This window comes from Vipera ursinii, assembly GCF_947247035.1.
Source record: "Vipera ursinii genome assembly, chromosome: 2".
In the NCBI taxonomy this organism is placed as follows: Eukaryota; Metazoa; Chordata; class Lepidosauria; order Squamata; family Viperidae; genus Vipera; species Vipera ursinii.
Window position 1 is genome coordinate 5,683,959 of NC_139513.1, and position 27,553 is coordinate 5,711,511.

The 27,553-nt window shown below is 45.4% G+C and overlaps 1 protein-coding gene across 1 annotated transcript in view; it reads left to right on the forward strand.

The window, feature by feature from the left end:
- The window catches only part of LOC310635920 (class I histocompatibility antigen, F10 alpha chain-like), a 20,662-nt gene extending 879 nt beyond the window's left edge, over positions 1-19,783 (forward strand). The window contains exons 2-10 of the mRNA XM_083355305.1: positions 1,276-1,551; positions 2,732-3,007; positions 3,388-3,669; positions 4,553-4,651; positions 7,815-7,843; positions 10,022-10,043; positions 12,317-12,338; positions 13,187-13,220; positions 18,834-19,783. Of these exons, the coding sequence (XP_083211431.1) occupies positions 1,276-1,551; positions 2,732-3,007; positions 3,388-3,669; positions 4,553-4,651; positions 7,815-7,843; positions 10,022-10,043; positions 12,317-12,338; positions 13,187-13,220; positions 18,834-18,908 (1,115 nt within the window). The 3' untranslated portion in view covers positions 18,909-19,783. The remainder of the gene's footprint in view (positions 1-1,275; positions 1,552-2,731; positions 3,008-3,387; positions 3,670-4,552; positions 4,652-7,814; positions 7,844-10,021; positions 10,044-12,316; positions 12,339-13,186; positions 13,221-18,833) is intronic.
- Positions 19,784-27,553: the final 7,770 nt, after the last annotated feature.

Consider the following 27,553-nt stretch of genomic DNA (forward strand, 5'->3'; position numbering starts at 1 on the left):
AAGCCGACCTACCTGTATTAGCAACCACATTATTGATGGCTTGTACACACCATTTGAAAGATAGGATCACATTGGTTCAAGTGAATGAGATGCTCCTGTAACCCAAAATGCATGCTATTCATTCATCCCTGCCAAAATAGTTATTTTCATCAGACTTAGTTCCCGATGAACTTAGAACAGTAAGTTCTGTTTTATCAAATCAGTCATGAAGACAGCATAGTAGGCTGCCGTAGGGGTGAAAAATTGTGGGATAGCTCCTCCATGTTTATATACTGCAGGTGGGTATAGTAAAAATGGACCCCAAAGCGTGGATGGGACTCTGCTGCCTCTTTCTCTCCTCCCCCCTCTTCCCCCCCCTCCCAGGAGAGGCCCTCTGGAAACGGGAGACAGGTGGCCAGTGCTTTTTTCCTTTAAAAAAAAAGGTGCCGGAACTCTCAGCTTGTTAATCTTTTGTTTATATAATTTTATTTATATGTTTATTTATATAATTAAATATATGTATATATATTTAATTCTTAATGCATTTTTCAGGCATTCACCAATAAACTAGAATGTGTTGTGAGCATCTCCTTAAATACAAGCAGCTCATAAGCCGGACCTACCTGTATTAGCAACCACATTATTGATGGCTTGTACACACCATTTGAAAGATAGGATCACATTGGTTCAAGTGAATGAGATGCTCCTGTAACCCAAAATGCATGCTATTCATTCATCCCTGCCAAAATAGTTATTTTCATCAGACTTAGTTCACGATGAACTTAGAACAGTAAGTTCTGTTTTATCAAATCAGTCATGAAGACAGCATAGTAGGCTGCCGTAGGGGTGAAAAACTGTGGGGTAGCTCCTCCATGTTTATATACTGCAGGTGGGTATAGTAAAAATGGACCCCAAAGCGTGGATGGGACTCTGCTGACTCTTTCTCTCCCCCCCCCTCTTCCCCCCCCCAGGAGAGGCCCTCTGGAAACAGGACAAAGGTGGCCCCTCCAGATGTCAGTCAAGTCTACAGGGGGTGCCCCCAAGCGCAGTTCTTTCCCTCCCTCAAAGTGGAGGTTGTCGGAAAGCGGCATTTTACACTTGAACAGGATCAATTCGGGAACCTCCCGCTGCTTTCACACGACCCCCCTCCTCTTTGGGGTCGTACTTAACTACTTTGGTCAAGGCTTGGTGGCTCTTTCTGGCTTCTGGTGCTGGGAGGATCCGGCTTGTTTCTCCACTCAGACCCGGAAGCTGTAGCCTCATCTGAACCCCAATAACCCTCTGGGTCTCTTCCAGGCTCCTCCCCGCATTCTCTGAAGTATTTCTTCTCCTCCATCTCGGAGCCCAGTCAGGGGCAGCCCCACTTTGTCTCTGTGGGGTACGTGGACGATCAGGTCTTTGTTCACTACAACAGCCACAGCCGGAGGATGGAGCCTCGAGTCTCCTGGATGGAGAAGGTGGGGAAGGAGGATCCCCGTTACTGGGACAAAGAGACCCAGAGAGAACGTGGCAATGAGGATTTGTTCAGAGAAAACCTGGAGATTCTGAGGACTCGCTACAATCACAGTGAAGGTGAACGATGGGTTAGGTGGTTCCTTCTGCCTCCTCCCCCCTCCCCCGGAGCACGAGAGAGGAGAAAAGATCCGTCCCAGAGGAAAGGCTGCTGCCATATTTTTTAAAAAAATTTTTTAAAAAAAAATACGTTTATTCTTTTTTAAATAATTAATGTAAGTTTATCCTTGGCCTATAACTAAAGTTCTCTGTGCAGTTTACAGCTACTAAAACATTTTAAAATTCCAAAAGGAGATTTGCCAGCTGTCTTTTTTCTGGTGATGTGCAGGGAATAGAATAGAATGGAATAGAATAGGAATAGGAATAGGAATGGAATTAGAATTAGAATTAGAGCAAGAACAAAAACAGAACTAGAATAGAGTTAGAATAGAATTAGAATTAGAATTATAATAGAATAGAATAGAATTAAAATAAGAACTAGAATAGAATTATAATTGGAATAGAATGATAATAGAATACAATTATAACAGAATAGAAAGAATAGATTAGAAATAGAATAGAATTAGAATAGAATAGAATTAAAATTAGAATAGAATTAGAATAGAATAGAATTAGAATAGATTAGAAATAGAATAGATTAGAAATAGAACAGAATTAGAACAAGAACAGAACTAGAATAGAATAGAATTAGAATAAGAATTAGAGTAGAATTAGAATTAGAACAGAACTAGAATTAGAATAGAATTAGAATAGATTACAATAGAATTAGAATTTCAATAGAATAGAATTAGAATAGATTAGAAAGAATAGAATTAGAATAGGTTACAATAGAATTAGAATTTCAATAGAATAAGAATAGAATAGAATAGAATAGAATAGAATAGAATAGAATAGAATAGAATAGAATAGAATAGAATAGAATAGAATAGAATAGAATAGAATAGAATAGAATAGTTGGAAGGGACCCTGGAGGTCTTCTAGTCCAGCCCCCTGCCCAAGCAGGAGAACCTACCCCACCTCAGACAAATGACTGTCCAGCCATTTCTTAAAAACCTCCAGTGATGGAGTGCCCACGATTTCTGAAATGTATTTCTTTCCTTTCCCAACCATTTATATCCCTTTTCTCGCTCTGTTCCTCCTGTCTCACTGTCCTGGCTGTGGTTGTGTGTGTGTGTGTGTGTGTGCACCCTTTTGTCTACCCTGACGACTCCTCAAACCATCTTCCTATCCCTCTTTTCAGGCCTTCACACACTCCAGGTGATGTATGGCTGTAAGCTCTACGAAGACGGAACCAAGGAAGGCTTTGATCAGTTTGGATACAATGGGAGGACCTTCCTTGCCTTCGACAAGGAGACCCTCACCTGGGTGGCTCTCAGCCCCCAAGCCCAGATCACCCAGAGGAAATGGGACGCTATTCCAGGAAATAATCGGAGATATAAGGCCTACCTGGAGGAAGAATGCATTGAGTGGCTGGAGAAGTACCTGTCTTACAAGCAGGAGATGCCGCAGACGACAGGTGAGCAACTGGGCCCAGGCTGGACTTTCCTCTGTTATGGTTGGATTTCTTACGCACATTTGGCCCCTTTGGGTCCCTGGTCTGTAGCCTGGTTATCCTGGTGGGAATCCTCCTCCTCTCCCACCCACCCCTTCCAGCACCTCTCCAGGACGCAGGAAGCCCTGCTTGGTTCCTGTTGCCAGGCAGCCATTCAATGGACCAGGAAATGCACTTTCTGCCCTCGTGGCTGGCTAGGATCAAGGGTCTGTGTAGGTCAGGCAGCAGGTGTAAAAGGTGAAGTCCTTGGCTTAAAACTAGGTCGTGGGAGATTTTCCTGCTCCTAAAAATTTTTAGATCCACTTTCCAGGCTCTAGAGGGGCTCACAGTTGGTATTTCTCCAGAGCCCCCAGAGGTGACCATGAGCAGAAAGAGGGAGGTGAAGGATGGGATGGAGACGCACGTCTGCCGCCTGGATGGCTTCTACCCCAGGGAGATCGATGCCTTCTGGATGAGGGACGGGGAAGTCTGGCTGCAGGACACCTTCCGTGGCTCTGTGGCCCCCAATGCAGATGGGACCTTCCACTTCTGGCTCAGCGTCCGGATCGATCCCCAAGAGAGGGGCCGCTATCAGTGCCACGTGGAGCACGACAGCCTGCAGGAGCCTCTGGACGTGGCCCTGGAGGGTGAGAGGCTGCAGGGAGGGAAAGGCTGGGCTCTTTGGCAGGCTGGAGGGCTGTGGGAGGGAAATCTCACCCCCAGATGTGTCCAGATGTGAGCATATCTGACCTTTAAGCCATTGGTTTTTCCAGTGTTTGAAGTTGGTGAAGCTGCAGGGACCAGACCATAGAAGTGTCTTCAGGGGATTTAAGGCAGGGGTGTCAAACTCGCAACGTCATGTGACGTGTTGCGGTGTATCGTGACTTTTTTGCCATTGCCGGCAATGGGGTGGGTGTGGTTTCGCTATGGTGCATCCGACCTGCAGGCCGGCAGTTTGACACCTCTGATTTAAGGGAAACAACAGACCTCATCACAAGAGTTGGCCAATCCTGATGCGATGCCCTTAGTTCCTCTTTTAGCCTCTGTTCCTTCCCAGTTCCTTTCCTTCCTCCACTCTTTACGGTTGTTTTGTTTTTTCCACATCTGCACATGTCTCATTGCATTGTACTGCATATACCACCTTGCTCAGTTTGTGTCTGGCTGTTTTATCCTTCTGCCTCGAATATAAATCCTTCTGCTCCCCGCCATCCAGTCAGAGCTGAAGGAGCTTCTTGGGATGAGAAGCGAAACATCGTCAAAGAAAAACAAGGAAGTCCAGTTGCCTCCTTTAGGTCACAACCTCAGAGTTTGTGGCCCGATGCCTTATACTTGCAAATTAGCTCTTGATTCCCTTTCTATATATCTTCAAGAATTTGGTGGTCCCTCCCATGTCTGAAAAGGGATATTTCAGGGCAGGAGGGGAGTCTTGGACAGGAGAGAAAGATTTTAAATTCTTCTTGCATCGGACTCACGATTTGGGATGATTGTTTGGGGATCTGCTTCAATGATCTGCTCTTCCTCCCAATTCAGAACCAAAATCCAACCTGGGGCTCATCATCGGCTGTGTTGTGGCTGGCGTTGTCTTGGTGTGTACGATTACTGAGATCTTGGCTTTTATTTACATTCGCAGTAAGTATTCTTTTTTGGGTTCCTGGGGGAAGATAGGAACATCTCTCCCAAGCCCTACCAACAGACTGAAAAACAGCTTTTATCCGTGGGCTGTTAGGCTTTTAAATGGGACATAATCTTATGCAGAATTGACTTGGGAGGCCGGTGTGTGGTGTAGTTGGTTCACATGGTGTGATAGGATGGAGGGTTTGTTGTCACTGTGTGTTTGGGGGAGAGAGCACGGGGGGAGGCTCAGCTAATCTCAATGTACACATGTTGTACTTTGACAATAAAGGTTTATTATTTATTTATTTATTTATTTAAAGTCTCTCCCTTTGGGGAGCTTCTTCTGGACTTCCTTCTGTTTTCCCAGCCCTCTTGGGGAGACTATCAGATCTCAGCCTCTTGCTGGGACTCCAGTCTTGACTTGGCTGAGTCTGAGGTTGGGACAATCCTGCCTTCTTCTGAGTTGGGAAGAGGCACCCCAGTTCCGTCCCTTTCAAAGGTTTTGGTCAAAGAGCAGCAGAGAAGGGTTCCATGAAAATCTTCATTCCCTCCCAGCTTCTGATGCTTCCCCCATTTTACCCCACCCCTCTCGGAGGCAGCAGGTCTCTTGGGGCAAATCAGGAGAAACATTTGGTTTTTGAAAATCTTTCTATCTTTATTAATGAGACAAAGTGACTGTGAAATATCTCCTGAAGGAATTCCTCCCAGAGCGGGAGAGATTAGATGATCTCTGGTGGACTCTTTTGAGCTTTCACTGATTTTTTTTCCTTGCGGAGAGACGTCAAGATGAGTACAAAAAAGCACTAGGTGAGTGAATTGTCCTCTTTACATGTAATCTCCAACTTAGAGCAGGGACCAAAGGGAACATCACTTGAGGTGTGTGTGTGTGTGTGTGTCTGTCTGTGTGTGTCTGTGTCTGTGTCTCTGTGTGTTTAAACACAAAGGAATCTCATGAAGCTGCAGAGTTCTGCTATTTCCTCCTAAAAACTAGACTGGGGTAGGAGGCCCCCTCTTCACAACAGCCAGCCTGTTCTTGGGAGTGGAGACCCCAAGGAGAAACATCTGAGACAAAGAATCCTCGAGAGGATGAGAAGACCCAGCTGGGTGGAAGATCCCTCTGATTGAAAAGCTGTTCTGTTTTCCATGAAGGTGGAAAGGAAAGGCTTGGCCATCACATAGTCAGGAAACTCCATAAAATTGGTGATGAAAAGGAGGCATTTTGAGAGAAAAGAGGCTTTGGTGGATGCCAGCTAGATCTCCTCTTGGTCTCCCTCCACAAGACTCTCCAGATACGAGCTGATTGGGGAAAGAAGCTTTGCAGCCCTATATTTTCATGTCCGCTCTGCCCTCTGGCTCAAGAATTGCCGAAATATCATTCTGTATAGAGATATATACATGTAAAGAATTCTTTCCTATGTCTATTAACTGATGTCACTTTATAACGCCATGGTAAGGCCACACTTGGAATACTGTATCCAGTTTTGGTCACTACAATATAAAAAAGATGAGACTCTAGAACAGGAGTCTTCAAACTTGGCCCTTTCATGACTTGTGCACTTCAACTCCCATAATTCCTCAGGCAGCCATGCTGGTTGAGGAATTCTGGGAGTTGAGTCCACAAGGCATAAAAGGGCCAGGTTTGAAGACCCTTGCTCTAGAAAGAATGCAGAGAAGAGCAACAAAGATGATCAGGGGACTGGAGGCTAAAACATATAAAGCAGGGGTCCTCAACCTGTAGACCATGGTCCACTACTGGACCGTGGCCTCTTGGCCACCGGGCCATGTGAATGGCTGGCCAGTGCATGTATGTGTGTGCGTGCACTCCCCCCCCCCACTCGTGCTTGAGATGTTTTAAATGTGCAGGCGCTAGCCCTGCCCCCAACATCGCGCAGGCACTAGCCCCGCCCCAGTGGTGACATCATTGCAGTCTTCCAATATCTCAGGGGTTGCCCCCAAAGAAGAGGGAGTCAATCTATTCTCCAAAGCACCTGAGGGCAGGAGAAGAAGCAATGGATGGAAACTAGTCAAGGAGAGAAGCAACCTAGAACTAAGGAGAAACTTCCTGACAGTTAGAACAATTAACCAGTGGAACAACCTGCCTCCAGAAGGTGTGACTGCTCCAACACTGGAAGTTTTTAAGAAGAGACTGGACAGCCATTTGTCTGAAGTGGTACAGGGTTTCCTGCCTGAGCAGGGGGTTGGACTAGAAGACCTCCAAGGGCCCCTTCAAACTCTGTTATTCTATTCTAAATATGCAAACTAAAGCTAAATTAGTTGAAACCCTTTGGGTGCGTTTGTGTGTGTTTGGTTGTGTCTGTGGGCGGGAGGGAGGGGGCTGGAATTGCAAAGATCTGAATTTCACTATCTCCTCCTACTAGCCAAGAGACGGACACAGACCCCCTTTTCATTCTTTTCCAGTATATAATAATAATAATAATAATAATAATAATAATAATAATAATAATAATAATAATAATAACAACAACAACAACAACAACAACAGCAATAATTTAATAATAATAATAATAATAATAATAATAATAATAATAATAATAATAATAATAATAATATATCATGAAGAACACTTCACTTGAGCTAAAAGGAGCCAATCCTGAGTGAAAAAGAGCAGTGGGTGGGTATAGAAATTAAACTATTATTATTATTATTATTATTATTATTATTATTATTATTATTATTATTATTATTATTATTATTATTAATTGTGGGTTTTTTTGTTTATTCAGAGGACATGTTGTTCTCTTAGTTCTCTTTTTTTTCCCCTTGCTTCTCCTTTTACTCTTTTTTCCCCCTCACCTCTTTTCCCTGATGTCTAACAGTCAAAAAATTCACTTTCCTCACCTTGCTTTGATTCCCCCGAAGGAGGAAAGGAAATTCTCGATGTGTGTTGGATGTTTCAGGCTCATTCTTTTCCTCACACAGGGAAGGAAGCTCCAGAGCCTTTGAAGCAAGGGGTCCAGAGATGGGGGGGTGGGGGGGGAGGGAGAGGGAATAGAGACTCCGCCAGAAATGCCAGGAGCTCCGGTGGTTAGAGGCCATTCTGGTGGCATATTCTGCTCTGCGCTGAGAGATTCATGAAGTTGCAGGGGTTGAATGGTGAAGAGAGAGAGAAGATCAGGATAAGTCAGAGACTCACTCTGTGTCTTTCTCCCCCATGCAGAGAACAAACGTTTAGCAGTCCTCTTGCAGGTGAGTGGCTCTGGTGGGGGCTGTAGGGGGGAGAGAGGAAGGGAGGGAGGGGATGTGAGGTCCAAGGACCCACTGATGGGAAAGATACTTTGAGAAAACCGTCTTCTCTCCACTAGTCATCTCAAACACTGGACAGCCATTTGCCTGAAATGGTATAAGGTTTCCTGCCTGAGCAGGGGGTTGGACTAGATGACCTCCAAGGTCCCTTCCAACTTTATTATTATTATTATTATTATTATTATTATTATTATTATTATTATTATTATTATTATTATTGGAGAGGCAGTGGACTCTGTGGGAGGGTGTCTGTCCGCCCCCAAAGTCCTATCCTGCCAGGTCAGACTCTGGCCCCTTTCAGGGTCTGACTGTCAGACTCTAGGACAGTGGTGGCGAACCTTTTAGAGACCGAGTGCCCAAACTGCAACCCAAAACCCACTTATTTATCGTTGGGTGCCAGGTGAGCGTGGCCCACTGGGTGGGTGTGGCTGTGGTCATCATGGAAGATTGGGTGGGTGTGGCTAAGGTGGGTGTGGTCATCTCAATGTTGCTCATTGGGAGGGACACCTGTGGGGGGTGGGCAGGGTTGGGGGAGCTCCAGGAGGTCTCTGGCAGGTGGGGCGGTAGGCAGGAGACTCATCCTGTGGGGTGAGGCAAGGCAGGGAGGGTGCCATTGCCATGGGGCAAGGCAAGGGCTGGGGCAGCTGCTGCCTGACACCATTGGCCCCTGCACACAGAGGCCAGTAGCCACAGCCTGCTGGCCCCTTGACAGGCACACTCTGGGGCTCTGTAGCCTGTCAGCAGTTCAAAGAAGCCACCTCTGAGATGGATGGTCGGCCAACAGCTGAGGAGGTGATGCAGTGGGTCATGCCTGGGAAAAGGAGAGAATGCGAGGCCAGGAGGGACGGTATGGGGGGGGAGGGAAACCAGCCATGCCAGGATGCATACATCCACGTGGGACCTCGGCAAATTAGCAGGCAGCTGGTTGAAGAGGGACAGTTGCCAGCCACCTCCGGGGCATGGTGCGGGTGCCCACAGAGAGGGCTCTCAGTGCCGCCTCTGGCACCTGTGCCATAGGTTGGCCACCACTGGCCTAGGATCTGGAGGCTCAGTTTTGGTCACCACGATGTAAAAAAAATGCTGAGACTCTAGAAAGAGTGCAGAGAAGTGCAACAAACATGATCAGGGGACTGGAGGCTAATGTCATGGTTCCAATAAAAGGGCCAAGTTTGAAGACCCCTGCAACAGATGAAACCATTTAAAAGACCTTCCAAAGCAAGGATTTCTTCCTTAAAGAAGGTTTTATTTTGGAAACAAGATATTGGAACTACATAGGAGAAGCCAAGACTAAATTCCCCTCACCTAGGTGACAAAGTTGCAAGTTACATTTCCCACCCCCAAATTGCTGTCATAAATCACATTCACCAGGTGTTAGAAAAGGCGGGCACTCCTCCCAGCTGCTCCAGCACGCCGAAATGTTATCAGCAATGACCTTGGTTCCCATTGATGTGAATTGTTTTGGCTAACTGAGAAATTTCCCCCCTTCCTCCTCCTCACTAAAAATGTGGCAATGGAGACAAAATGAAAATTGCTTCAATTGGGTTTGTCACAGCATTGACAGCTAAAATATATAAGGAATGATTGCTGGAATTTGGTATGCCTAGTTTAATGAAGTGAAGGGCAAGGGGGAACACGATAGCAGTCTTCCAATATCTCAGGGGTTGCCCCAAAAAAGAGGGGGTCAAGCTATTCTCCAAAGCACATAAAAGCAGAAGAAGCAACGGATGGAAACTAGTCAAGGAGAGAAGCAACCTAGAACTAAGGAGAGACTTCCTGACAGTTGGAACAATTAACCAGTGGAACAACCTGCCTCCAGAGGTGGTGAATGCTCCATCACTGGAAGTTTTAAAGAAGAGACTGGCCAGCCATTTGTCTGAAATGGTTAAGGGTTTCCTCCCTGAGCAGGGGGTTGGACTACAAGACCAAGGTCCCTTCAAACTCTGTTATTCTATTCTAAATATGCAAACTAAAACTAAATTAGTCGAAACCCTTTGGGTGCATTTGTGTGTGTTTGATTATGTCTGTGGGTGGGAAGGAGCTGGAATCAGAAAGATCTGACTTTCTCCATCTCTTCCTATCAGCCAAGAGACTGACACAGACCCCCTTTTCATTCTTTTCCAGAATCTGATAAGGGAAACTTCAGGTAAGTTGGAAGGAGCCAATCCTGAGTGAAGAAGAGCAGTGGGTGGAACAATTGTGGGTTTTTTTTGTTTATTCAGAGGACATGTTGTTCACAAACAATTAGCATTATTTTAGATCAGGAACATGCTGGCTCAGTGGGTTAGGACGCTCAGCCTGTCGATCAGAAGGTCTGCAGTTTGGCGGGTCGAATCCCAAGTGCCGCGTAACAGAGTGAGCGCCTGTTACGTGTCCCAGCTTCTGCCAACCTAGCAGTTCGAAAGCACATAAAAATGCAAGTAGGAAAATAGGGACCACAACGGTGTGAAGGTAACAGCATTCCATGCACCTTTGGCATCCAGTCATGCTGGCCATATGACCATGGAGACGTCCTCGGACAAGCGCTGGCTCTTCGGCTTTGAAACGGAGATGAGCACCGGCCCCTAGAGTCGGAAACGATTAGCACGCATGTGCGGGAGAACCTTTACCTTTACCTTACCTAGGTCAGTCTACGGTAATATAGGTAGTCCTCAATTTACTACAGTTCATTTAGTGACCGTTCAAAGTTTCAACAGCACTGAAAAAAGTGACTGATGGCCGTTTTCCCCACTTATGACCGTTTGCGGCATCCACATGGGCACGTGATTTATGTTCGGCTGCTTGACAACTGACTCACATTTATGACGGTTGCAGCGTCCCGGTTTCAGGGCATCCCCTTTTGTCACCTTCCAAGTCAATGGGGAAACCAGTTTCACTTAATAACCGTTTTACTCATTTAAAAACTGCAGTGAGTCAGCAAAGTCGTAAAGTGAGGCAAAACTCACTTAACACAGTTCTCACATAGCAACATAAATTTTGGGCTCCGTTGTGATCGTAAGGCGAGGACTGCCAGTATAGGATTGGAGAAGCAGCTTCCGATTGAAAAGGCATTGATGAAAGTATAGGTAGTCCTTGACCTATGACCTAAAGGGAGCCCCAAATTTCTGTCATTAAGTGAGACCTTTGTTAAGCGAGTTTGGCCTCATTTTACAAACTTTCTGGCCACAGTTAAGGGAATTTGTTAACAGTTGTTAACTTAGTAATAGAGTTGTTAAGCGAATCTGGTTTGTCCATTGATTGTGGTTGTCCGAAGGTCGCAAGAGGGGGTCGCGTGATATGGGGAAAGGCTTGGCCATCACATAGTCAGGAAACTCCATAAAATTGGTGATAAAAAGGAGGCATTTTGAGAGAAAAGGGGCTTTGGTGGATGCCAGGTAGATCTCCTCTTGGTCTCCCTCCACAAGACTCAACTGATTGGAAAAAGAAGCTTTGCAGCCCTCTATGTTTTCACGTCAGCTCTGCCCTCTGGCCCAAGAATTGTCGAAATATTCTGTATAGAGATATATAAACGTTTAAGAATTCTTTCCTATGTCTCTTAACTGATACCACTTTATAACGCCTTAGTAAGGCCACACTTGGACTACTGCATCCAGTTTTGGTCACCACGATGTAAAAAAGATGTGGAGACTCTAGAAAGTGTGCAGAGAAGAGCAACAAAGATGATCAGGGGACTGGAGGCTAAAACATATAAAGGAGGGGTCCCCAACCTGTAAACTGTGGTCCACTAATGGTCCATGGTCCTCTTGGCCATCAGGCCATGTGAATGGCTGGCCAGGGCATGCACATGTATGCGCACACTCTCCCCCACTTGCTTTCTGGTGGTTTTGAATGTATGGGCACTAGCCCAGCCTGCAGGGGTGACAGAATAGCAATCTTCCAATATCTCAGGGGTTGCCCCAAAGAAAAGGGAGTCAAGCTGTTCTCCAAAACACCTGAGGGCAGGACAAGCAGCAATGGATGGAAACTAATCAAGGAGAGAATCAACCTAGAAGTAAGGAGAAACTTCCTGACAGTTAGAACAATTAATTAGTGGAACAACTTGCCTCCAGAAGTTGTGGATGCTCCAACACTGGAAGTTTTTAAGAGGAAATTGGACCATTTGTCTGAAATGGTATAGGGCAGTGATGGCGAACCTATGGCACGCGTGCCAGAAGTGGCACTCAGAGCCCTCTCTGTGGGCACACCTGCCGCCACCACCAGTAGCTTGTGCAGGTCCATTAGGCCACCACTGGAGCCCGGAGTGGCAGCCCCGCCCAGCACAAAGGAGGCGAAGCAGCTAGGTAGCAAGCTGAAATAGAGGTGGTAGAGCACGCCCCCATGCACTTGCTGGCCTCTGTGTGTGGGGGCCGATAGTGTCAGGCAGCTTCATCTTCTATCAGCCAAGAGACTGACACAGACCCCCCTTTCATTCTTTTCCAGAATTTGATAAAGGAAACTTCAGGTAAGCTTGAAGGAAGCACTCCTGAGTGAAGAAGAGCACTGGGTGGGGCAATTGTGGGGTTGCCAGAGGCTGCTGGGAAAAGCTACAAAACTGTGAGTTAAGGAGAAGTGGGTGGAGGGGCACAGTAGCTAAGTCCTTGCTGATTGGACCCTCTTTGCTTTTAAACTGCCAGAGGCTGCTGGGAAAAGCTACAAAACTGTGAGTTAAGGAGAAGTGGGTGGAGGGGCACAACTATTTACAAACAATGAATGGAAACTAGTCAAGGAGAGAAGCAACCTAGAACTAAGGAGAAACTTTCTGACAGTTAGAACAATTAACCAGTGGAACAACCTGCCTCCAGAAGTGGTGAATGCTCCAACACTGGAAGTTTTTAAGAAGAGACTGGACAGCCATTGGCCTGAAATGGTATAGGGTTTCCTGCCTTAGCAGGGGGTTGGACTAGATTACCTCCAAGGTCCCTTCCAACTTATTATTATTATTAGTATTAGTATTTTATTCAGAAGACGTGTTGTTCTCTTTGTTCTCTTTTTTTTCTTGCTTCTCCTGTTACTCTGTACAAAATAAGTGTTCCTCTTTTTCCGCCCTCACTGCTTTTCCTTGGTTGCTTTTATCCCAAGGATAAAAGAAATCTCTCTCTCCTCTCTCTCTCTCTCTCCCCCTCTCCCTCTCCCTCTCCCTCTCCCCCACCCTCTGGCAGAAATGCCAGGAGCTCCGGTGGTTAGAGACCATTGTGGTGGCATATTCTGGTCTCCACTGAGAGATTCATGAAGCTGCAGAGGTTGAATGCTGTAAAGAGAGAAGACCAGGAAAAGGTAGAGGCTCACTCTGTGTCTTTCTCCCCCTTGCAGGAAAGAACCAGAGGATTTAACAGCCCCCTGGGAGGTGAGTTGCTCAGTGGGGGCTGTAGAGGGGAGAGAGGGAGGGAGGGAGGTAAGGGATGTGAGGTCCAAGGACCAATTGATGGTGAAGATACTTTGAGAAAACCCTCTTTGCTAGGTAAGCAATTTGGGAGAGAGGCAGTGGGACTCTGGGGGAGGACGTCTGCAAGGCCAGACTTTGGCCCCTTTCTGGATCTGACTATCTTGGATCCGGAGGCTCAGTTTTGGTCACCACAATGTAAAAAAATATGTTCAGGGGACTGGCTAATGTCATGGTTCTGATAGATCAGGTGTCATGGTTCCAACAAATGCAGTACTTCAAAGAACTTCAAGGCATTGTTTACCTTAAAGAATCTTTTAATATACTTGCATAGCTTTGGCAGGTACATATTGGAAGCCAAAATCTGAATTCTCCTCCCCTGAACACATCGTATCAAGCACAATTCCGTCCCTTAATTAAACGTCATAAATCACATTCTCCAATCAGCTTAAAATGCAAACTTTCCCTCCTGTTTAACAACCCGCCAAATTCTTATCTTCTCGTTACAAACAGTCTTGAGATACATTCTCTCTACTCCCCCCAGTGTCCACTAATTCTAACTCTAAAAGTAATATACGAGTTAAAGAAAGGCTACATCTCCCTATGTTGTCAAGCAAGAATATCCGATGTTAGCAGCATTGACATTCGCCCCCCCTTACAAAAAGGATAGACCATGTAGCATAATTAAAAGCCCATGTTAGGAACTCGGTTTGTTGGGGTACTTCTCATAAAACTTTTTGATGATTCGGTCAACTTTCACATCACTAGATTTCACCCAAGTGGCTTCAGACAACGAGTATCCCTTCCATTCTACTAGTTACTGCAATTTCCCTTTAAAAATTCTAGAATCAAGAAAACGCTTTACTTCATAGTGGGTTTGACCTGCCACTATGAGGGGCCCGGGTACCTTCTTAGGGAGAGGTCTTAAAGTGGATTCTCGAAAAGGTTTCAATAAGCTGCAGTGAAAGACACGAGTGAATTCTCCCTAAAAGCCTATGGAGTTTCAGTTCTACTGTGACTGGGCTGATGATCCTTATGATGGGGAAAGGCCCCAAGAATTTTGGTCCTAATTTCTTACTGGGTAATTTTAGGTGTAAATATTTGGTTGACAGATAAACCTTTTCCCCAACTTGGAATGTTCTTTGAGGGGCTCTTTTTATCTGCCTGCTTTTTATAAGTCTTTTTCAAAGCAACTTTCATGTTTCTCCAAACGTCTTCCCACCCCATCACCCATTGATCAAGTGTCTGGGAAGCAGAGGGCAACTGAGGGTATTCAGGTATTAGGCTGAATTCTTTTCCTGTGGCTACCCTGAAAGGTGTGTAGCCGGTGCTGCTGTGAACAGAATTATTGTAAGCCACCTCTGCAAATGGAAGGAAGTCTGTCCAGTTTGTTTGTTGGTATGAAACATAACATCTGAGATATTGCTCCACCATCTTGTTAGCGGATTCCGCAGCCCCATTAGTAGCTGGATGGAAAGCAGAGGATAGGCCTTGAGATGATGCAATTAATTTAAGAAAACTCCTCCAAAACTTTGCTGTGAACTGCACCCATCTGTCTGAAATTATTCGCTTAGGGGCACCATGCACCTGGTAGATATGTTTCAGGAACAATTTAGTGAGTCGTTGGGCCGATGGGAGTCCTTTGCAAGTGATGAAATGAGCCTGCTTTGAAAACAGGTCTATCACAGTCCAGATGACAGTATTTCCTCTACTTTCAGGTAGGTCTACAATAAAGTCCATGGCTATTTCTTCCCATGGTTGAGAAGGGTCTGCCACCAGTTGCAGTAACCCAGGGGTTTTCCCTGGAATTCTTTTCATGGTGGCACATACAGCACAACTGACACAGTTTTCCACATCCCATTTTGCCCCTGGCCACCAAAATTGCCGGCGGATGAGATGTAGAGTTTTTAGATATCCAAAGTGTCCAGCCTGTTTTACATTGTGGCGGTGTTTGAGAACATTAAGACGGAAGGCTTCAGGCAAATACAGTTTCCCACCCTTGTAAGCCAAACCATCTTTGCATGTTAGGGAGGCTTGATTGTCTTTGAACCATTGATCGGTGAGGAGCTTTTGTTTTATTTTCTTTGCATCAGGGTCATCAGGGTTAGGGGCCCTGCAAGGCGTGAGTTGAGCAGCAGTTGTGGACTGGGGATGATTGCCTCATTAACCTCTTTGAGTTCGCTTTTGTACTGCGGTAATCTCGATAACGCATCAGCTAGGAAGTTTTTTTCCTCCCAGTATGTACTTTAGAGTGAAGTTGAAACGGTTGAAGTATTGGACCCACCACACTTGCTTTGGGGACAATTTGCAGGGAGTTTTCTGTGCCTCTAGATTTTTGTGATCTGTCCATACTTCAAAAGGCACCTTGCTTCCTTCTAGATAGTGTTGCCAGTTTAATATTTATTTATTTATTTATTTATTTTTATTTTTATTGCATTTATATCCCGCCCTTCTCCGAAGACTCAGGGCGGCTTACAAGCTTAGTCCTCACCATTTGCAAAGGCCTCCTTCTCCCAGACTGTCCATCTCCTCTTGCTTTCAGTAAATTTCTTAGAGGTGTAGGCACAGGGTTGCAGGACCCCACTTTTATTCTTTTGCAGTAATACAGCTCCAACTGCCACGTCGCTGGCATCAGCTTGAATTACAAAGTGCTCCTCTGGGGGCAGGGGTGCTTTAGAACCAGTTCACCAGCAAATAGTCTTTTTAAATTTTCAAAAGTTTTTTGGCAGCTCATAGTCCATGCTAGTGGTTGGCCCGGTTGTGGTTTCCCTCCTCCTTTGCCTTTTTTTTAGTAGTTCTGTAAGGGGCAGGGCAATCTCAGCAAAGGAGGCGATGAATTGACGGTAGAAGTTGGCAAAACCTAGAAAGCTCTGGAGCTGTTTGCGAGTCTTTGGGGGTTGCCATTCAATTATAGCTTTCACTTTGGCTGGGTCCATTTCAATGCCCTCATTGGAAATTCTATAGCCAAGATAATCTAATCGGGTTTGGTGAAATTTATATTTTGACAATTTGACATAAAGTTTGGCATTCAATAGTTTCTTTAACATTTATCTCACCAGCCTTATATGGTCAGTCATATTTGTGTTGTGTATCAGGATGTCATCAAGATACACCAGAACCCCTTTGTATAAATGATCATGTAGGGCCTCATTAATCAACTGCATAAATACAGCTGGGGGGCCCTGCAGTCCAAATGGCATGACTTTGAACTGGTAGCTTCCCAAGGGGCAGTTGAAGGCAGTTTCCCACTCATCTCCCTCCTTTATTCTCACCTGGTAATATGCTTCTCTCAGATCTAGTTTAGTGAAAACACTCCCCTTTGCCAGGTGGGTCAGTAAGTCCTTCAGGAGGAGGAGGGGGTATTTATTCTTCACACTCACCGCGTTGAGACCTTTGTAATCAACACAGAGACGGAGAGACCCATCTTTTCTTTAAACAACACAGGAGCTCTCACCGCTGACTTGGCTCGTTCAATGAATCCCCTTGCTAGGTTTGTATCCACGTATCGCTGCATCTCCATTTCAACGGGGGACATAGTGTACATTGTTGGTCATGGAAGTTTGGCCCCTGGCAACAGTTCAATGGAACAATCATTGGGCCAGTGAGGAGGCTAGATATCGCATTCTTTCTCACTGAATGCCTCTGCTAGGTCCTGATACTCGCTGGGGATGAGCAGCTCACCTGGTACCCGTGAGGCAGCCATGTGTGCTCACTCATTGGGTGAGCTAAAATTCCCTGTAACATCTGTTGAATCAATCGGGGGATTGGGCCCTATAGGTAGTCTCACAGTTCTCATTCCTTTCTTCCATCAGATAAATGGCTTCCATTTGTCCAACCAGGCTAATCCTAGGATCACAACCTCAGTCATTTTTGGAGCCACCAGGAAACGAATGAACTCCCAGTGCTCACCTATTTCTAGGCGTAGAGGTTCCATTAATTGTGCACTTGATTGAGAAAGAAAATCAGTTTCTCTTTTCCCATGATGAAATCTTCTCTTGAATCTCTGCCAGCTCCCCTCAAGTCTGGAGAGAGCAGCTGGGGTTGAAGACCCCTAAATAGTTTGAAAAGTTTTAGATTTTGGCTTAATGTCATGATTCCGACAAATGCAGTACTTCAAAGGCATTGTTTACCTTAAAGAATCTTTTAATATAGTTGCATAGCTTCGGCACGTACATATTGGAAGCCAAAATCTGAATTATTCTTCCCTGAACACATCGTATCAAGGACAATTCCCTCCCTTAATTAAATGTCATAAATCACATTCTCCAATTAGTTTAAAATGCAAATTTTCCCTCCTGTTTAACAACACGCCAAATTCTTATCTTCTCTTGTTACAAACAGTCTTGAGATACATTCTCCCTACTTTCCCCAGCGTCCACTAATTCTAACTCTAAAAGTAATATATGAGTTAAAGAAAGGCTACATCTTACTATGTTGTCAAGCAAGAACATCCGATGTTAGCAGCATTGACATCATGGGTTCCCAACCTGTAATCCATGGTCCACTACTGGGCCGTGGCCTCTTGGCCACCAGGCCATGTCAATGGCTGCCCAGTGTATGCATGTGTGTGCGCGCGCTCCGCCCCCCCACTCGTGCTCGGGTTGCTTTCAATGTACGGGCGTTAGCACTGCCCGCAGCATCATGCAGGTGCTAGCCCTGCCCCCAGGGGTGACATGATAGCAGCCTTTCAATATCTTAGGGGTTGCCCCAAAGAAGAGGAAGTCAAGCTGTTCTCCAAAGCTCCTGAAGTCAGGACAAGAAGCAACGGATGGAAACTAATCAAGGATAGAAGCAACCTAGAACTAAGGAGAAACTTCCTGACAGTGAGGACAATTAACCAGTGGAACAACCTGCCTCCAGAAGCGGTGAATGCTCCCAACACTGGAAGTTTTTAAGAAGAGACTGAACAGCAATTTGTCTGAAATGGTATAGGGTTTCCTGATTGATTGATTTAGTGACCATTCAAAGGCACTGAAAAATGTGACTTATGATGATGATTATTATTATTATTCCGCAAAGAGGAGATCAGAGCATCTCCAATGCAAGGGGTATGTGGGGGGGGGAAAATGAGGCACTTCCTGAGGGTCCTGCAGTCATGGATGGAGCAGGGGCTTCTCACCTCTCGAGTCCATCTGGGAATCCGTCCCTCTAGAGATCCCAGGAAACTCGGGGATTGGGGGGGGGAGAAATGGACTAGAGCACGGGTCTTCAAACCTGGCCCTTTTATGACTTGTGGACTTCAACTGCCAGAATTCTTCAGCCTGGTTGATGAATTCTGGGTGTTGAAGTCCACAAGTCATAAAAGGGCCAGGTTTGAAGAGCTCTGGACTAGAGCTAGATTTGTCTATTTGAGGGGAGGCATCGATGCTTGTTATACTTTGTGGAGCAGGTTCTTACCCACCTCAGCAGCCAGTCTTTGCTTTGTCCAATCCCTCTTGTAAATCTCACCCAGCTGATTCCTCTCTTGAGGCTGCCGATTCTCCTTCTTTACTTGGCTGATTCAGTCTGGACTCTGGGCTTCCTCCCCTTACCTTCCTCTCAAATTAACCATCCCTACATTTTCCACTTTCCTTGCAGCCCATCTTTGGAGTACCAAGCTTGCAGCATAAAGGAGAGAAGAAAGAAGAGGGGATCAGCCCTTTTCTGAATTAGGCCGGACTCTCAGGAGGAGCCCTTCCACAACATACTTGAACCACAATATATTTTGTGCCTTTTCTGATTGCTTTTATATAAAGGATTTTATTGAATTTTATAGGGTTAGGGATAAAATAGGGTCTGGTTAGGTATTAGGGTTTAGGGTGGGGTTGGGATCAGGATTGGGGTTGGGGTTGAGATTAGGACAGCATTGGGATCAACATTGGGGTTATCCCCCAATAATACTTTCATTCTTTAGCAAACAGGCTATTGCCCAGATACATATTTTCAATTAACAATAGTTAATATAGTAATAAATGGCTGTAAAAAAGGTAATAAACAATAATCAAAAACAATATCAGTTAATCAATACATGTCATTGCTTTTATCATCAAATCAGCAACCTTTTTTATTATGCTTGAGGAACGGAGGAGAAAAGAAAATGAGTTTATAATTGTGGAATCTAAAGGATTCAAACTGAGTTTAGTAGGTATAGTTTATAATAGGTAGGCTGCATCACACCCTTAATGGGCTTTTGCTGGTTAATCTTAGTGAATTGAGATTATAGGTTAAAGATGAGGTTTTAGAGATGGGTTTATAGAGAATGGGGTGGGGGATAGGATGAAGACTTTCTTGGTTTTACTTTAAGAGAGATTTATAAGTTAAATTAATCTTCATTATACCGGCTGGGGATAAAGATGGGCATTTTTTTCTTTTTTTCCTTCTGTTAAGTTTTATCTGTTTAGCATAATCTTTGATGAAACACATTACTAAAAGCAATGTGCATTCTGAGATTTCTGCCACTAAAGTAGCTAATTTCTTTTTTAAACAATTATTGTACAGTTATTTGACCATATATTTCAGGGGTGTCAAACTCAATTTCATTGAGGGCCGCATTAGCATTGCGGTTGTCCTCAGGGGGCCGGGTGGGTATGGCCTGGGTGGGCGTGGCCTACTGGGTGGCCGTGGCTAGAGTGCGTATGGCCTACTGAGTGGGCGTGGCCAGCTCTACATCGTTCGCATCAAGGGTGCCTATGGGGGCCTGGGCAGGACTGGGACAGATCTGAGGGTCTCTGGCAGAAGGAGGGTCTCTGGGCCAGGGCCAAGGCAGTGGGGGCCGTTCCCTCACTGTTTCCAGGATGGTTTCGCGGGCCACATGAAACCACTTCACGGGCCAGATCCGGCCCCCGGGCCTTGTGTTTGACATGTCTGATATATTTGATAATCCAAAGTTTAACAAATCATGTAAAAAACAAGAAAAAGGTTAAGGAAATTGTGCTGTTAGAGCAAGTAGTATTTTCAGGGTTAAAGTGCTGTGTCTAGAGCAAGTAGCATTTTAAGGGTTAAAACTATCTCCTTAACGGATGGCCTTCTGGGAAATGTAGTTTTAGTTGTTTGGTCAGATCTGTGTTCTAACTGGCCACTGGGAGGGACTTCTGTTTTATTATCGGATTTCCTGGCTACATGCCAGTCTGAAAGGTCTTTATTTAGTCTAGCCACTAGAAGCGTGTGTGCGTGTGTGCTCCGTTGATATGGAGGAAGTTATCCTTTTTTTACCTGTGTGAATGGACAGATTATGAAAAATGCCTCAGAAGAAGTGAACAATAACTCTGAGTTAACTGTTTCAGAGATTCCTGATGAATAAAGTAATTTTCCATGAAACCATTCCGTGGAGTTATGCTGCCTGTGTTAAGCAAGAGCAAAACAAATTTCCTGCTTGGTCCAGGAAAGAAATGATTGGTCCATTAGTGGGGGAAAGTGGGAAGAAGGTGACAAGCAACAGGGAGAAAGCAGAACTATTTAACTCATTTTTTGCATCTGTCTTTACACAAAGGGAAAAAACAGTCCAACCTACCAAAACCAGTGCCATAAAAAACAGAATAGAAACGCAAGTTAGGCAACAAAATGGTAAGTGAGCACCTGTCCAGCCTAGATGAGTTCAAATCACCAGGACCAGATGGATTACACCCCAAGGTTCTCAAGGAACTGGCAGATGTAATCTCAGAACAGATGAACTATATTTTTCAAAGATCCTGGAACACTAGGGAACAACCAGAGGACTGGAAAAGAGCTGATGTAGTTCCCATCTTCAAAAAAGGGAAAAAAATAGATCCAGGAAACTACAGACCTATCAGCCTGACCTCAATACCTGGGAAGATTCTGGAAAAGATAATCAAACAGCAAATCAACAAACACTTAAGAGGCAAACAAAGTCATTACTAAAAGCCAACATGGGCTGGCAGCCATTTTGCTTCTAAAGGAAGGAAGACGAATCCCCCCCCCGAGTGACTCCTCTCGGTTCCTTTGGGGAGCTGGCAGCCATTTTGCTTTTAAAGGAAGGAAGACAAATTCCCCCCTTGCCCCACGCCACCTTTTGTCTCTTTCCCTCAATGGCCTCCTAGGCCAACACAACAAAAGACTACAGGAAGTCCTCAACTTACGACCACAGCTCTAACCAGAATTTCCATAGCTAAGCAAGGAGGTAGTTAAATAAGTCACGCCTAAATTACAATTATTATTTTTTTGCTATGATTGTTAAGCAGATCACTGCAATTGTTCAGGGAATCATGCGGTCATTAAACAAGTCCAACTTCCCCCACTGTTTGTCAAAAGCCATCTGGGGAGATCTCAATTGGTGATCAAACAACCGCGGGATGCTGCAATCACTATAAATACACTATGTTTGTCGAGTGCCCAAATTTTGATCACGTGATGCCGGGACACTCCTAAAAACAAGGACTTTTTTCACTGCCATTGCAACGGTCACTAAACGAATGGTTTTAAGTGAAGAATTACTTACGCATAAGCCCTTTCGATGCTTGGGCTGAAACTGCCAAAGCTCCTTTCCACATAAATGAAATTGGCAAAACACATTGCCACCGATCAGAGAATGTCGATTGGTGGCCCCCAGGGGGAGATCCTTCTCTGTGGGCGCCCCGGAGCTATGGAATCAGCTACTGGTTGAGCTCCGGATGGCGCCCGATCTTCGCTCCTTTCGCCGCGATCTAAAAACATTTTTATTCGAACAAGCCGGCCTGGCCTGAGGGGGGATTGGTGGGGTTTTTTACGGTTGTTTTATTGGGGTTTTAATATAGTATTGATTGTTTTTAGTGGGCATGTATTTAATCCTTTTTTAATTTTTGTAATTCTGTATTTTTTATTCTTGCCCTGTTCACCGCCCTGAGTCCTTCGGGAGAAGGGCGGTATAGAAATATTATTAAATAAATAAATAAAATAAATAGACTTACCCAAATAAGAAAATTGCCTCAAGATATCAAGAGTTGCCCATTTTATTAATACATTTTCTCATCCAAGCTCATCAAAGATGTTGAGACTCTAGAAAGAGCGCAGAGAAGCGCAACAAAGATGATCAGGGGACTATTCTATTCATTTCCTATTCCTATTTTAGTTATCACCATGACTCACAAAAGTTAAAATTGTAAAACCCTACAAGGTGCCAAGCTGCATTTTCTCTCCACGGCATCCGGTGTGCTCTCCAGTAATCCCCAGAAAGCGGGCTGAGGACGCACACTTTTAGGAACAATAGAGGCACTTTTTCTATATAAGAAACCACTTCAGAACAGGCCTGAAGTCGCTGCCTTCCACAGCTGTCAACGCCAGTGTCTTGCTCTCAAATACAGGCAGTCCTTGACTGACAACCACAATTGAGTCCAAAACCTCCATTGCTAAGCGAGGCATTTGTTAAGTGAATGTTGACCCATTTTACGAACTTTATGGCCACCGTTGTTAAGTGAATCACTGCAGCTGCTAAGTTAGTATCCCAACTGTAACAACAACAACAATAATAAAGTTGGAAGGGACCTTGGAGGTCATCTAGTCCAACCTCCTGCTCAGGCAGGAAACCCTGTACCATTTCAGACAAAGGGCTGTCCAGTCTCTTCTTAAAAAGCGAATTTGTTAAGCGAATTTGCCTTCCCCATTGACTTTGCTTGTCAGAAGACCCGAGGACACAGCAACCGTCATAAATATGAACCAGTTGCCAAGTGTCCGGATTTTGATCACATTTACCAATGGCTCTTCGGCAGTCATCTGAATTTTGATCCCATGACCGTGGGGATGCCGCAAGCGTCCTAAGTGCGAAACACGGTCCTAAGTTCCTTTTTTCAGTGCTGCTGTAACTTTGGTCACCAAATGAGCTGCTGTAAATCAAGAACTGCCTGTAAACATCACCTTTGCTTCAAGTACAGGAAGTCCTCGACTTACAACAACTCATTTAGTGACCATTCAAAGTTACAACGGCACAGAAAAAAATGACTTAGGACCGGTGTTCGCACTTATGACCATTGCAGCATCTTTAGGGTCACGTGATCGAAGTTTGGATGACTGCCGAAGCGCCATCAGTAAGCAGCCTGACCAAAGAACTTTCTCCATCCCCACACAGACGGACAAGGCCCCCCGAATATAAACTGACAGCAAACCTTACACCCTTTTGCCGTAGCACTGATGACGTTCTGTAGTTGGGTAACAAAAGGTCTGCGAGAAAACAAACTAGCTCAAAGAGCACCAAAGACTCCATAATCCTCCTCCTCCTCTCCACAAACCCCACTCCCTTGTAGCACTGATGATGTTCCCTAGTTGGGTAATGAAAGGCCTGCAAGAAAACAAGCCAGCTCAGAGAGTACCGAGGACACCCCACCTCCAAGATGGGTTCCCAGAGGGCGGGGGGGGAGGACGAAGCGCCCTCCGAATCCACACGCAGAGGGCAGCCCCGCAGTCCAGGCTGCACCTGGGGAAGCCCTGCGGGTGAGAGCTCCGGATTCCGCCACAAAACAAGCCACTTGGATGCTCGTCTGGGAAGCTCCTGCGGAGAGAGACAGGATCCCGAGCAGGCATTGCGCATCGGCCGGGAGCTGCGACCCATCTGGTGGCACGGGGGTCGGGATGGGCCGAATCATTACCCTGGTCCGGTTCTGTCAGCAGTCGTTCGCGATCCTCTGCAGCAGGGGTCTTCAAACCTGACCCTTTTGTGATGTGTAGACTTTGAAGCCCACAAGTCAGAAAAGGGCCAGGTTTGAAGACTTCTGCTCTGCAGGGTCCGCTCCAGCTCCCGCTGCTGGGTCCTCCTTTTGGCTTTCAGCTGCTGCACCGGCTGCTCCCCCGCGTGTCGGCGAAGTCCCAAACGATCGGCTCCGCTGACGGCCCCTCCTGTCGCCCGCGGGGAAGAGCCGGGGCTGCTGCAGCCTGTCCCCCACCGAGGTGGCTCGGCTAGACCCGTCCCATCTGCACTACTCCTCTAATTTGTGGCGTCTTGCCATTTGTTGTCCTGATGACTGAAAATAACAGAATGAAGGAGTTGGAAGGGATCTTCGAGGTCTTCTAGACCAACCCCCTGCTCAAGCAAGGAAACCCTGTGCCATTTCAGACGAACGGCTCAAAAATTACTCCGAAGTAATTACTTGAAGTAAGAGTCTGCTTTGGACGGTGTCGATGAAACTCAGGGGACGATGAAGAAAAGGAGAGAGTAGAGTAGAGTAGAGTAGAGTAGAGTAGAGTAGAGTAGAATAGAATAGAATAGAATAGAATAGAATAGAATAGAATAGAATAGAATAGAATAGAATAAACAATTGATCAGAACAGAATAAGAAGAGAAGAAAAATAGAAGAGAAGAGTTGGAAGGGTCCTTGGAGGTCTTCTAGTCCAACCCCCTGCTCAGGCAGGAAACCCTATACCATTTCAGACAAACGCTGTCCATCTCTTAAACCTTCCAGTGTTGGATCATTCACAACTTCTGGAGGCAGGTTGTTCCACTGGTTCATTGTTCTCACTGTTAGTAAGTTTCTCCTTAGTTCCAGGTTGCTTGTTTCCTTGATTAGTTTCCATCCATTTCTTCCTTGTCCTGCCCTCTGGTGCTTTGGAGAATAATTATCCCAACTATTGTTGGCTCTTTTGGATTAATAAAAAAATAAACCTAATTGGGGGGGGAGAGGAATGGATTTTTAATCACATTTAAGAAGATTAAGAAACTGTTGCCTAGGGAAGAGGAGGAAAGGGTAGAGACAAAGGATGAGGTCAGGTTCTCCGTCTTCCCCATCCGTAAAATGGGTATAATCGTCACTATAAAGTTACACTTTTCCTGTTTTAAGTTTCTCTCTGAAAAGACAAAAAGCAATTCTGGCTGCAATTCCTCCGGCAGTAAACCCCCCCCTGACCTCAGGAAGGCTTACTCCAGAGTAGGCGCGCACAGTCCTGCCTTGCAAATGCAAATTAGAAAAAAGAAGTAGCAGAGTTTGGAACGGAAAGGGTTACAGGCGACACCCATAAACGGCCACAAGATTCTTGGCTTCGAGTGCGGGGACTTTCCGACTCTGCCCACGGAAAGCTTCGCGCGATCCCCAGGATTGGGGCCAATGAGCTCCGCGGATCGGCCGTCGCCTTTTCTGGGAAATCATGCGGTGAAAAAGAAACGCTATTTTTACAGTGGCCGCACGGGGCGCTGCCGCGCCAATAACGCTTTCCACCGACAGGGCTGGTTGGAAAGATTGAAATCTCTGCAGGGACGCCGAGTGAAGGAACTGACTGGGTTTAAATGATGGGAGGATTGTTTGAGGCATGTTTCACCCCCCCCCTTGTTCAGAGACCAAAGAATTTTAGAGCTTTGGCAGATATGGAGCTTCCTGGTAGATCAGGGCTCTTCAAACTTGGCCCTTTTATGACTTGTGGACTTCAACTCCCAGAATTCCTCAGCCGGCTGAGGAATTCTGGGAGTTGAAGTCCACAAGTCATAGAAGGGAGCTGAGGAATTCTGGGAGCTGAAGTCCACAAGTCATAAAAGAATTCTGGGAGTTGAAGTCCACAAATCATAAAAAGGAGCTGAGGAATTCTGGGAGCTGAAGTCCACAAGTCATAAAAGAACTCTGGGAGCTGAAGTCCACAAGTCATAAAAAGGAGCTGAGGAATTCTGGGAGCTGAAGTCCACAAGTCATAAAAGAATTCTGGGAGTTGAAGTTCACAAGTCATAAAAGGGAGCTGAGGAATTCTGGGAGCTGAAGTCCACAAGTCATAAAAGAATTCTGGGAGTTGAAGTCCACAAGTCATTAAAAAGGAGCTGAGGAATTCTGGGAGCTGAAGTCCACAAGTCATAAAAGAACTCTGGGAGTTGAAGTCCACAAGTCATAAAAGGGAGCTGAGGAATTCTGGGAGCTGAAGTCCACAAGTCATAAAAGAATTCTGGGAGTTGAAGTCCACAAGTCATAAAAGGGAGCTGAGGAATTCTGGGAGCTGAAGTCCACAAGTCATAAAAGAATTCTGGGAGTTGAAGTCCACAAGTCATAAAAGGGAGCTGAGGAATTCTGGGAGCTGAAGTCCACAAGTCATAAAAGAACTCTGGGAGTTGAAGTCCACAAGTCATAAAAAGGAGCTGAGGAATTCTGGGAGCTGAAGTCCACAAGTCATAAAAGAATTCTGGGAGTTGAAGTTCACAAGTCATAAAAGGGAGCTGAGGAATTCTGGGAGCTGAAGTCCACAAGTCATAAAAGAATTCTGGGAGTTGAAGTCCACAAGTCATAAAAGGGAGCTGAGGAATTCTGGGAGCTGAAGTCCACAAGTCATAAAAGAATTCTGGGAGTTGAAGTCCACAAGTCATAAAAGGGAGCTGAGGAATTCTGGGAGCTGAAGTCCACAAGTCATAAAAGAATTCTGGGAGTTGAAGTCCACAAGTCATAAAAGGGTGCTGAGGAATTCTGGGAGCTGAAGTCCACAAGTCATAAAAGAATTCTGGGAGTTGAAATCCACAAGTCATAAAAAGGAGCTGAGGAATTCTGGGAGCTGAAGTCCACAAGTCATAAAAGAACTCTGGGAGTTGAAGTCCACAAGTCATAAAAGGGAGATGAGGAATTCTGGGAGCTGAAGTCCACAAGTCATAAAAGAATTCTGGGAGTTGAAGTCCACAAGTCATTAAAAAGGAGCTCAGGAATTCTGGGAGCTGAAGTCCACAAGTCATAAAAGAATTCTGGGAGTTGAAGTCCACAAGTCATTAAAAAGGAGCTGAGGAATTCTGGGAGCTGAAGTCCACAAGTCATAAAAGAACTCTGGGAGTTGAAGTCCACAAGTCATAAAAGGGAGCTGAGGAATTCTGGGAGCTGAAGTCCACAAGTCATAAAAGAATTCTGGGAGTTGAAGTCCACAAGTCATAAAAGGGAGCTGAGGAATTCTGGGAGCTGAAGTCCACAAGTCATAAAAGAATTCTGGGAGTTGAAGTCCACAAGTCATAAAAGGGAGCTGAGGAATTCTGGGAGCTGAAGTCCACAAGTCATAAAAGAATTCTGGGAGTTGAAGTCCACAAGTCATAAAAGGGAGCTGAGGAATTCTGGGAGCTGAAGTTCACAAGTCATAAAAGAATTCTGGGAGTTGAAGTCCACAAGTCATTAAAAAGGAGCTGAGGAATTCTGGGAGCTGAAGTCCACAAGTCATAAAAGAACTCTGGGAGTTGAAATCCACAAGTCATAAAAGGGAGCTGAGGAATTCTGGGAGCTGAAGTCCACAAGTCATAAAAGGACCAAGTTTGAAGACCCCCCCCCCTCTGTCGTAGGAAGTCTCCGAATTCCTCAGCTGGAGGCTGTGCTGGCAGGTTGGGCTGAGGGAGCCCAAACTCGGCCCACCTGTTTTTCCTTCCCTAAAGTAGGAAGAACCGGGAAGAGATGGAA